This window comes from Aulonocara sp. 'chitande type north' Nkhata Bay, linkage group LG10 (assembly GCF_057382095.1).
Source record: "Aulonocara sp. 'chitande type north' Nkhata Bay isolate Kocher_YH1m ecotype deep benthic linkage group LG10, A_spYH_male_GT1.1, whole genome shotgun sequence".
In the NCBI taxonomy this organism is placed as follows: domain Eukaryota; kingdom Metazoa; phylum Chordata; class Actinopteri; order Cichliformes; family Cichlidae; genus Aulonocara; species Aulonocara sp. 'chitande type north' Nkhata Bay.
Window position 1 is genome coordinate 29,272,800 of NC_141353.1, and position 12,184 is coordinate 29,284,983.

Genomic DNA, 12,184 nt, shown 5'->3' on the forward strand with positions numbered 1-12,184 from the left:
GGCACTAGGCAGTCATCTTGGCAGCACCTCTGGGCAGTTCTTTAGGTAATTAGTGTTGAGCCCCGGGAGAGACATAACTTCATTTTCAGTGGTAACCAATTAAATCTCAAAACCATTTCACAAGTATGCTGAAATTTCCCCAGAATAAGTTTTTGAAACTTTTTATCCATGTAGGTTTTACTTAATGACACTGCTGCTTTTTGGCTTCATTAGTGGCTCAATCCAGACGGCTGACGCAATCAAGCTCTGTAGCCAACAGGACTGAACAGCTGCTATAGTAATACACCTTATCCAATAGTTGGTGAAGAAATTCCATAAGCATACTTCCATGTATCTTTGCTATGATAACATATAGATATGTCTGCTGCCACACATGTGAAACTGTCACCTGTTGATTGGCTGTTTAAGATCAGAATTATCACCATATCTGCTGTTATGAAACTGTTATTAGACATATCAGGCAGTATCTTTGGCATTGTGTCTGTACAAGGGTTTTGTTTGAAAAACTATGGCTGTGTCTGACTTCCTGACCTCCTTACCTGCTCTGCAGCTTGACTTGGGTTTTGTTAAAGACAAACACAGTGCCAATTTAAGTGTCATGAATGCCCTTCTGAAACACACCGCCGTGTGAAGTTGCAAGCATTGGCTTGGCTTGAGTGGATGTGATGATCTCTGGCTTTGATGCAGGCCTGGTGTATTTCTGGGGTCAAGGAGGGTCCACTAAGTAAGCAGTTCACAGCAAGTTGGGGTTACAGGGTTACACAGAAAACTGGAGCCTGGAAGGTCCGCCAGCAACTAACCGTCAGCTAGAAAGCTTCCTGTGTGTACACAATTGTTCTGGTGGTCCTCCTTCTGGGCAAGGGATGAAACCTCACCAAAAATGTAATAAAAATATTTTGGCTAGCACCAACAGGATAATGCATAACCCTCGTAATGTAGTCATGCATAAACTATATGCAGACCTCACTTGTGCTTCATCAACCCCAAAGGCCCCTGGTGACTCACAAAAACCCCTGGGCTCAGCTGTGTGTTAATATATTGGCAGGTTAACAATTGCCTATTAGTGCTAAAAACAAAGTGCAGCTGAACTGATGGCTATGTTGATCATAAACCAAGGAATTAAAGTTTTGGACTAACAGGGCAAGCAGAACAACATTAAGATACTTCAAAGAAGTTTTGTTTTCCTTCTGGGGTGCTGGCCATATTGAGATTAAACAGATTTCTAAAGGCACAATCGGGACAATAAATATCTGAACATATATTACTTTTATCAGCTTCACTGAAGTTTCTATTACATGTTACAGCCATCCAGTGCATAAGTGACGATGTTCTCCCTTTTTGCAGGCTGGTGTCCTCTATCCATGCTGCCATGGCAACCACAGCAGGAGCTGTTGTCGTGTCATCGTGCTGCGGCAACGTCATTAATGACAGGTGAGACTTCATGTAAATAACCCCTTTAGTGAAACATTGGTTATCACTGGTAACACATGAAAGCAGCAGCTATGCTTCCTGGGCCTCCCTTTGGTGGGATCTGTTATTCCAAAGACTCGGGCCTCAATTTTGATTCACTGACTCAAACATAAATGTTAGTCACAGCCTGCTAACAGTGAACAAAGTTGCTTAATCTGTCTTAGAAGCTACACAATCTCGGCGTGCTGGTGAGGTGAAAATGCGAATAATCACTCGGCCCTAACACAGTTCGCTGAAGTCTTTGACATAACATTCGTGCTGTTAATTCTTCACGTTCTTCACACACACAAACAGTCTAAAGTGTGAACTTGCATACTCCACTATTAAAATTAATTGATCGACACGCTCCTCCTCGCTTTATTCAGAGACCTGTTTGTCTCCTCTTCTCCTGCGGTTACTGTTCCTTGTCCTGTCAATTCTAGATTGTATTAGGTAGTATTTTTCCTTTTGGCCCACTTAACTTATAGGTGCTTTTAAGTTTTTGTTTTTTTTTCGCAGCCGTTTTTAGTTAATCTGTGGCTGCCTGCTCACTTGACTGTTAGCGATACAACATCCTATCATTAACATAACCTTAGCTGCTGAGATTTCTTCTTCCTGTTTTTAGGTCAAAGATATAAAGTCCATTATTTGGGTGTTTTAGTGTAACTGGGAAACTGCAAGCTTGTCATCCAGGAAATAGAAGCAGCATTGCTGTCCTGAGGGTTAAGCAGAAATGTTAAGAGGACTTTTTGTTGCATCCCATCTGAGTGATAGCTCTTACCTTTAACGGCTCTGCTCATTCAGCAAAGCGTCTGAAGACTAAATGCGCTAATCTGTGATGTCGGAGGGGTTGTTGCACCAGAGCCTCATCAGCACATATTTAAATGGTTTTATTTTATTGGGAATTGGTTATAAATCAGAAGATCTGGTACCTACGCTGCGATTATAGCATGAAACACTCCCCCTGCTGCTGAATATGATGCAAGCAGTCATGTAATGTTAAAGATTTTCAGACTAACTTCCTTTGTGATTGATAGGTCAGTATCTTTCCTTGGGCAGCAGTCTGCCCGTTTCTCTTATTGAACCAGCTGCTTTCATGCTGCCTCCACATCAGCCAGCTGGCAATGAGTTACTGTTAGCGTTAGCACTGGCCACTCTGTGCAGCTGAGGAAAGTGTGACGCTAGGTTAATGCCAGCCTATTAATCCTTCACTGAGTCAGCGACCAGACCCTGGCAGTCCCAGTTTCAGACTGCTAATCTCTTGCGCCCCCCCACTCCAAATCACCCACAGAGCTTAATTCCTCCACAACGCTGCTCAGTTCTGCTGTCCTGTGACGTGCGCTCAACCCGGGGGCTTATACTCCAGAGTTAGACCCACAAATACTCTAATTCTCCATTGCAACCTGTCCCTTCTTTTAGCCTTTAGTGGTTAAGTTGCAGAAATGGTGGTGTTCACTGTATAAACTGCAGTAGAACCACTAAAGTAGCTCAAACGCACCTGATTCGCCAGACTCTAACATTAGCTCCAAATAAAGTGGTTAATATGATCTGGCAAACACTGTGTATCTAATTACTTGTGCTTTTTCCCTCATTTAACAATATTTTCTATACTTTATATTTGAGAGACAAACAAAATTAGGAATGCACTGAGCTATAGGGCTGCCTTGAAAGCCATTTCTTTGTTGTAATCTATAATAAACAAAGCTTCATTTAGTGGTGCAAATGAGAAGGCCAGTGCTTTTCTTGTTGTTATTGCTGAAACAGTCTGAGCAGTCCTGCATACCGCCACCAAGGCTGGAGATGACCACCACTCTAAAAATGAGTAAAGACACAAAATGTTTAATTATGCCCTATCTTGGAATGGTAAAGATTCCTTCCAAGAATTCTTGGATCCAGGCCTGAATTCAGATCAGCTCACAAAGTTAATAATTTCTAAGCTCCGTCAAACCAGAGCCATTGTAGAAGTTTAACATGTATGTGTCCATATCTGTTTAAATAATCGTGCTAATAAACAGGTAGGCAAACAGAGCATAAGAACAAAAATAACATAAGCACCTGAGGACGGTGAAATTCTTATTTATCTTCTATTATTATGCGAGTTACACCAATGAGAACCTATACAGCAAGAGACCAGGCAGTTCTGTTTTATGTATGTCTGGGGGACTAGTGCTTTCTTTTGTGTTATTTAATACAGAAAGTACATACATTACAGAATCAGCTCATGTAGCCTTCCTTCCTCCCTAAGCTGTTTGTTGTGCCTTACTGTTCTTAATCTCCATCCACTGACCTTAAAAGCTAGAGAAGCCAGTGAGAGGTCAGGGGTCAGTAGCTCAGCTTTACCCTGCAGCTTCACTCCTTTCTGTCCACATAATTAACCATCACAGTAATCAGTGCTCATTAGGCTACTGGAGCTATCCAAGCTGTTGATTTTACTGTACTTACACAAGCTTGTCTTAAAGCTTTCCGATGCTTTGCACAGGACAGAGGGTGGTTAAAAAAAGTGCAGGTTTTTATTTAAATCTACTGAAAGTAAATGTCTTGTTTTGTTTTTTTTACATGTTTTTTTTCTAGGACTGTGCTGTGATAGTGCCTAGGCCTCCTTCTGTTCTATATTCACTGCCCACTGTAAAGGTTAAACCCAGCATTAGCAAGGTGTACCTAATAGAGCAGAAACGTTCCTCAAAGATGTTGGTCCATAATGAAATGATAACATCACACAGTTGCTGCAGATTTGTCAGATGCACTTCTAGGATGTGACTCTACTATTCCACCACATCCTAAAAGTGCTCTATTGGATTCAGATCTGGAAACTGTGGAGGCCATTTGATTACAATAAACTCAATGGCATGTTCAAGACACCAGTTTGAGATCATTTGAGCTTTGTGACACAGCATCTGATTTTGCTGGAAGCAGCTGGATTTCCTGGATTTTGCTGGAAAATTAGTGTGTTGTGGTTGTAAATGGATGGGACATGGTCAGCAGCAATACTCAGCTGGGCTGTGGTGTTAAAACAGTGCACAATTGGTACTAAGGGGCCCAAAGTCTTCCAAGTAAATATCCCCCGCACCATTGCACCAATAACTACACCACAAAGTCAGTTAAATCACCTTTCGTTCCTACTCCATTTGGATCAACTAGGATTTTCCTTTAGGTAGTAGTATCTGTTACTGGGCACTTTTTTTTTTTTTTGGTACCTACTCGACTGGGATTCCAAGCTCCCTGAGTTAACGCCGCATTTCTATAACAACCCCACCCACATTGAGGTGGCACTCAATTGTAATTACTGAAACTGGGCTGAGTTGAATCTGGTCTTTAAGTCTGACGTCATTAGCCGTTTCCGGGTCCAAACTCCACTTCAGGTCCCAAAGTCAAACGAACACTGACATCACTGAAAGTTAAAAACGGTCTAAATTCTTTCATCTTTAATAAAATGATCAGTGTGGCTGCTCAACTGGGTAATTACGTTTAACATCCAGGCATCCATGAAAACAGAATTTATGAAATTTAATGGGGTTAGAAGTTAGCAGGAAGTTAGCTTGCTAGTTTCCACCCAAACATAATATACTACGTTCTGACTTGGGGATTTCTGAAAAAATTGAAATATACAGCTCTGCTATCACTTCCAACATAAATGAAGACAGGAAACTAAACAGCAGTGACATTTGTAGGGTTGCTACGTGGTGGCTAGCTACATAGCTATGGTTAGCATAATGCAGTATAAACACACTTGAGGATGAACTCTGACTTTATTCCACTTGATAAAAGTTAATGCGAGGGTTCCCGAAGGTTAGGGACAAAAGCAATCGCATGGCAGGATGCTGTAAACGGACCAAACTTCAGTCAGGAGAACAACTGAGATAATCCATCCATAATACGAGGTTAGTCATTAATATACTGCTGCATGGGCTGGGCTGTACTTACATTGTAAGGTTTTAAAACTTGAGCTTTAAAATGAACAGTGATAATAAAAACCAAGAGAGGCCGACAGTGATCACTGCCCTTTTTAGGACTTGTTGAGATTAAATAGGACAAGATACAAAGCATTAAAACATGTTAAAAACACAACAGCCTTAATAAACATAGAGTAGTTTGGTCCCAGAAACAGGGTTCATATGTCATCACTTAAATATCGGATAGAGTCAAGTTGAATTGGTGTGAGTGGAAAAGAGCCATAAATGTGCTGAACTGCAGCCATGATATTTGTGTAAATGAGCAGCTAAATGGGTGCTCCTAACAAAGTGACCTGTGAATGTAAGACTGGTAAATGATTAATATGGTTTTATAGTTCTGGTAAAGATTTTTTCATGATTTTTATATAAATAAATCAAACATACACGGGTCATTCCATAAAAAACATTTAAAGCCTTCCACCTGACTCCCTTAGGATCAGGCAAGATTTTTTTTGTTGAATTTTATAAAGCCAAGCAAAGTTTTACTTTTATATTCTGAATATTTTCCACATTACAGACTCTCAGACTGCAAAGGCACGAGTCTGTATTTGACTTTTTCTTTTTTTTTTTTTAATATACCTCAGTTTCTATAGCTTCTTAAGCAAACTGTGCAGTCATATAACATTTTCAGGTCTGAAAAACACACTTAAGATTTAAACTTTAAAATCTAGCCATATCAGTTTAATACCCGTTACAAACAAAAGTAAAATTAATGTACTTGTTCAGCACTTTTTTTTTATTTCACTAGCCTGTGTCATGTAAAATTATAGTTTCAGTGGCAAAACTTCCTCAGTTTTGTGTCTATGTTGTAGAGAAATGGAGACAGACACTGATACCCTGGATGTTTAATGTGTTTTCAGATCATTCACTGGAGAAAATGTCAAAAAACTCACTCTGTGTAAACTTTCAGGTATCATATCACCATGTAAAATAGGCAATTGGTCAAAACGAGTTGCATCTCATGAAAGGTCTTTTTTTTTTTTTTTTTTTTTTTTTTTTAACCCGCATTGTGATAGCAGGCTCAACTTCTTAATAATGAGTATTCAATTATTTGAACATCATGGTCATCCATTTTCGATAGAGGCATTCCTGTGGGTGATTCTGCTGTTAGTTGTAGACACTGATAACAATTTTATTTTGTCTTCCTCAGGCACTGGCTGGCCACCTACTTTGTCATCTGGTACGGTGTCCCCTACATGACGTACGACATCTTTGCCATGTACCTCAGTCACTACTACCGCTTCCACATCAAAGGGCATGAGGACTACAAGCGGCATTCACTGAGGACCATAAACTCCTTTGTCCGTAAGGAGTTTCTGCTGGTCCTGCATCACATCGCTCTGCTCACCATCCTGCTGCCTGTCACACTGGTGAGGAGGGCTGATGGGGAAAAATTAGGGAGGGGCTGAGATGACATTTAGTACCACAGATAAATAATTAAGATAACTAATACATGCAAGTACTATTAGTGATAGACTGCTATATTTGTATATGTGATAATTTAAGGAATATACAATTAGCTTAGGAATATATATAATTAGCTCTTTTCCAACACAATGCTACCTCAAAGAGAAGCCAAACTTACAAGACACACCTGGATTCATATCTGTGAGAAATAGCCCCTCAGTATCATCTGTTAACACTTCTTTTGCTTGTAGACCCATTTGATAGCATATCACAGCACCTGAACCTAGCATGGGGTCTGTAGTTTTTGTGTTTTGCAGAAAGCCCCACTTGTATGTAGCTTGCCTCTATCAACAAAGAGTCTCACTGCCTCTGGTTCAGATTGAACGTTTGGTAGGCCATGTATCTGTCAGAATGGGTGTGTATTCTTTTTTTTTTTTTTTTTTTTTTTTTTTTTTAAACAAGAGCCTCTTTAGCTTCCTCATCACCATGTTAAGTCACTGCATTGGTTAGTGACACCGTGGGCATTTATATTTGGCGCTTGAGGTGTGCTGCACGAGCTTGCAACTTTTCCAGAGCACACTACTCAGAAAAACCTCTACATTGGTGCTGTGATTGTGATGGTGTTCCTTTTCAGACAGTGACAATGGCTAGCATAACCAGGTCAGTAGCATTGTGCAGTGGACTTTTGACATCCCTGGTCCAGCTGAAGCCATAAAACTATTAGCTTTTCCATAAATTACACTGATAGTTCTTTAAGTGCTGGGCATCTGCACTGGTGTCTTCTTCACCCTGAGTCAGGGCCTCTGCTGTGTGCTAATATAGTAAGTTCAAATTTCACTCATTAACTTCTGTGCAGGTGCACTAATAATGAATGTTTGACACAACATCCTGATCCACCTGAAATGTGCGCCAGTTTGCACCTCAATTGCAAACTGAAGCACAAACCACCTGGGAGGGAAACATGAGAAGGGCATGAAAGGCTGGAACTCACCATTTAGCAGACTGACCTTTCAAAGTAAGAGCGAGGACATTGTTCAGTAGTAAAGTCTCAGAGGGGTTAAACAAGTACAATTAAAACATGCAAAAAATGAGTGGTCAGAGATACGTTGCCTGTGAGTGGACTTTTTAAAGGAAAAATGGCATTTAACATATAATGACTTTATTCTTTTCCTGGTATTTTCCATAATAGAACATTTAATTCCTTATTGATGTAGGGAAATGGGCCATATTCAGTGATTTGAGGAATCCAGCTCTAAATTATTAATAAATCACAGAACTCATGTTATGTTTCTGTGAATTTAATGATGTTAAATGTGTTGTACTTTCAGTCAGGCATTAGTTTATTTCAGTGTAGCACTAGATTCATCTTAAAGGGGGTTAGTATTCTCTTTCAGTCTTCTTTAATAAGTGTTCACTGCCAGTAATACTTTATTACTGAGTACTCTAATGTTGTGCAGTGGTTTCAAATCAATTCTTGCCTTAAGCTGCATTATCTCCTAATGATTACTTAAGTGGTGGCAAAAAATAGATTTCATTCTGCATGTCCTTTTTTTTTTTTTCAAACCTCAGTTGAAATAAATGGACAATAAATGGACAATAAATGGACTTCTGCTTGGAATTAAGAGGAAAAATGCACTTCATAATTAAAAAAAATTGCTTTGGAAAGTGGTTTGCAGTTATATCAAAGACGTGCGTCATCATGCTAATCCACCTCCACATAACATCTGTTATCTCACCGCTTTGTTAATGTACAGTAAACACTAGCTCAGAACTGCTGCACATGCTTTTAAGGCTGTTTGTTGCTTATGGAGTCAAGCAGACGTATAAACAAATTTTCAACACAACATTTTCATACTTAACCAAACATCTGTGTCTTTTTGAATTCCCCGTAGTGGCGTCTGAAAGCATCATTATCAGTAAAGCTGTGATGCAGAGTGCTTTACTTCCTCTTTAGAAGGACCAAGGAAACCACAGAAACAATGATGGTGTCAGTTCTGTTACAAATAGGTGGCTTAAACTAATTAAGAGTCCTTTCACAGGCCGTACTGAGTCAGTACTGAACAGCTTTTTATGTGACACAACAAAATGGAAATAATTGTAAAGAGTTACTGAAGCTGTTCCTAGATGCCTTTTGGGGAGTAAAAGATGTTGCTAATATTGAAGTTGGTAATGTTGAAGTTAAAGTTAAGTATAGTGGTGACTGTTGTGAGTGAATAGTATGTAAACCCAAATCTACAAAGCTAAGTCTGGGTGCAATATAGTCTGGTGAAAGGGTGGAGTGCCAAGTTATAAGTTAACACAAGCAAATATTGTTAGCCGGCTGCACCCATAAACTAATTTGTATTGCTATATTATACTGTGTGCAACTTCTTACATCTTACAGTTGGATAACTACCACCCATGTCACCACAACAAAAACTAAAACTAAAGACCTTTGCACACCGGACATGTAAAATCTGTGAAAAAGTTTCTCACTTTAAAAGTAATTTTTGAGACTCCCCTAATCTTAATACATTTTTGTGACATTTTTCTAATCCACATCTGACCAATCAGACTGCATTTGGGAACAAGTCCGCTATAGCTCAAAACCTGCACCAGTAGGGACTATACAATGAGATGGAAATGGTAGAATAATGCTGTTTTACCTCAGACACACAGCTAGATGCTGCTCCGGGTCGATCGACTCTATGAAATGAGTTCTCTCCCTACTCACATGTGTTCTCACCTCTGCCAACAAGAGCTCAAACTGCCCCACTGACATCCTTCACCTTAAAACGCAATAAAAAGCATAAATAAGTAAGAAATACAAAACTAAATCAACTCTATTCATGAGCATTCTTTCCTAAACTCTACTACTTGAATAAACTCTTTGATCCATTCAGAGGATGCAGACCAGTTTCAATGTAGAACAAGTGCTTTTCCAGTGGGAATATGTAGCTGGGAAAGAAAGAACACCCAGCTAGTGATTATTGATTACTTTCTTTGAACAAATGCAAGCAATGTATTATTTGTCCTTTGCATCCTTGAATTGTGAGCGTTTCAAAGTGATGACGTGGAATAGGAACGAAGGGTCTATTTTCTGTTGAAATATGAGTGTAAGGAGAACAATGGCAGCCAGGCAAAAATCTCTGTGCCATTTAAAAATACCGAGGCCTGTAAGACATATATAAACTGAATATATAGTGAATTATGGGTTATTGGAGGAAGCTGGCAGCTGACCAGAGGCTTTCAATGCAGTTGTGACTGGCAAACTTCTGAACTTTTAAACTTGAGTCCACTTTTCAACAGCCTGAATTGGTCAAAAGATAAGATAATATAAGACGTTATTGAGCCCACGGCAGGAAAATTTGTGATCACTATACAAGTAGTCTTCGGGAATACGTCCTGGCTTCCTGAAGGATTATTTGGATGTTTCTGCCTTTTTCTCCATTGTCCGTCAACATGATCCCACACTGCTGCAGTAATTTTGAGGTCTGGGCTCTGGGGGAACCAATCCATGACGGGTAGTGTTCCACTGCGTGTTTGTCTATTTGCTTTTACTCCATTTGCAGTGTGTTGTCAGACTGAGAAATGAAGCAGCTGCCACTGTTTTGTAATTTCCAGGTAGTGCTGCATGGTGCATCAGATTTTGCCAGTACTTTTCCTTTTTCATAAATCCGTCCATTTTGAGAAAATCCTCAACACCACCGGCTCAAATGCAACCACAAACCATGGTAGAACCTCCTGTTTTACAGATGGCTGTAGACACTAACGTCTCTCCTGACGTCCTCCAAAAATTTCACATTTAGATCCTTCACTCCACAAGACCTGTTGTCATGGCTGCAGTTTTTTCCGCCTGACACTTCTTCTTTTTAGCTCTTTGGGAATCACCTTGATGCTTTAAAAATGCTTTTTATATCTGTGAAACTGTTTAATCGCATTTTTTCAAACTATGAAACTAGTTAGTTCATTGCTTAGTTGACTGTTATGTGTGGACAAATCACTGATTCAGTCCTTGAATTAGGTGCTTTTTTTTGTGATCAAATGATTTGGATGTCAGTGTTCAATGGCGTGATAAACAAAATAAAAAATAAACACATTGCTCTGTTACTCGGTCTTTTATAAGGACTGAGTGGGAAAAAAGCAGCCAATGTCCAAAGAAAATAACTATTCTTTAAGACCACTTTAAAAATGACAAGATAGCCTGACTACTACAAAATATAATGAAATGATGAATGAGATTCGACCCCACTCTGTCACTGGAAGTTTAAAAATTATTTGCAAAGTATAAGGAAACATTCCTGTTATTTCTGACCATTTAATAAACAAAATTAGGAATTTTGTTGGAATAAATGTCAAGGATTGTTTTTTTGTTTTCTTTTTCTGTATAAACATTTGAATTATGTTGCGCAGGCTCTTTCTCCAGACTCCAGAGTTTACAGAACATGTAACATTGCCACTCTCTTTTCCAAGTAGTATCCCAGGTTAGCAGGCCAGGTGCAGTGGAAACCCAAGCCTTTGTTTACAGTGGCTACATGAGATCACATTACCTTACATTATTCAGCTCCAGCTGCAGTCATCCTCCCGCTTCTCTAAACTCTACTCACCTCCCTTTTTGTTTCTCCGGTTCCCTCACTCATCAGCACCATGCTACTTGGGCCTGCACATGTAATACGTGAGCTGGTAGAGTTTTCTCAGCAGGCTGAGTGCAGGAGGAAGAAGAGCATTTCATTTAGGTGTACCAGTTTAAGTGTCTAGTTTTTGTGTGTTATGGCTACTGGCCTGGCATGGTTAGCCTGTACTGTTCTTGTTTTGACAGGTTATGACATGTCATGCATGAAAGCTATTGCATCAGCAAAAATGGCAGTGTGATAATATCGGTGTGTAAAGACTTTACTAGGGTGGCCATGGAGGTATATCACAATTAGTAGTTTTTTCATCTGTTTAACATAATAATGCCATCTGCATTTTATTTACTAATGAGCAGTTTCCTTGCTTCTGTTCCGAAGGGACAACCACCTCTAACCAGCAAGCCCTGGCCCTTCCTGTCTAGTTTCTTTATCAACAGGCAGACAGATGGTGGTGGTAGTTCCTCTTCTTCTCTGGATATTCGCTGTGAGCTTCACGAGTAGTGTAAAGTGTGTCAAATTTATTATGGAAAGCCTGTTGTGAACCTTAGTGCTTGGTACATGTTTGGTTGTTACAGAGCTCTCCCATAAGGTTCTGCCCAGAATCTAGTGAGTGATAAAGTCTCAGGTACCACTTAACAAGCAGCCTGCTTTGTGCTGTCCTCCAGATAAGAACACTATTGTCAAGCAGCCCGATGGTACTCGGGAGTCATGGAGACAAAGAAATTTGTGTCAAACTTTTTGAACTCTAAAATAGTGGAGATGAAAATG

General features: G+C 39.7%; 1 protein-coding gene across 1 annotated transcript in view; it reads left to right on the top strand.

The window, feature by feature from the left end:
• The window catches only part of tlcd3a (TLC domain containing 3A), a 59,413-nt gene that overhangs the window by 29,021 nt on the left and 18,208 nt on the right, over positions 1-12,184 (top strand). Inside the window, exons 2-3 of the mRNA XM_086309437.1 lie at positions 1,345-1,431; positions 6,550-6,769. Of these exons, the coding sequence (XP_086165563.1) occupies positions 1,345-1,431; positions 6,550-6,769 (307 nt within the window). The remainder of the gene's footprint in view (positions 1-1,344; positions 1,432-6,549; positions 6,770-12,184) is intronic.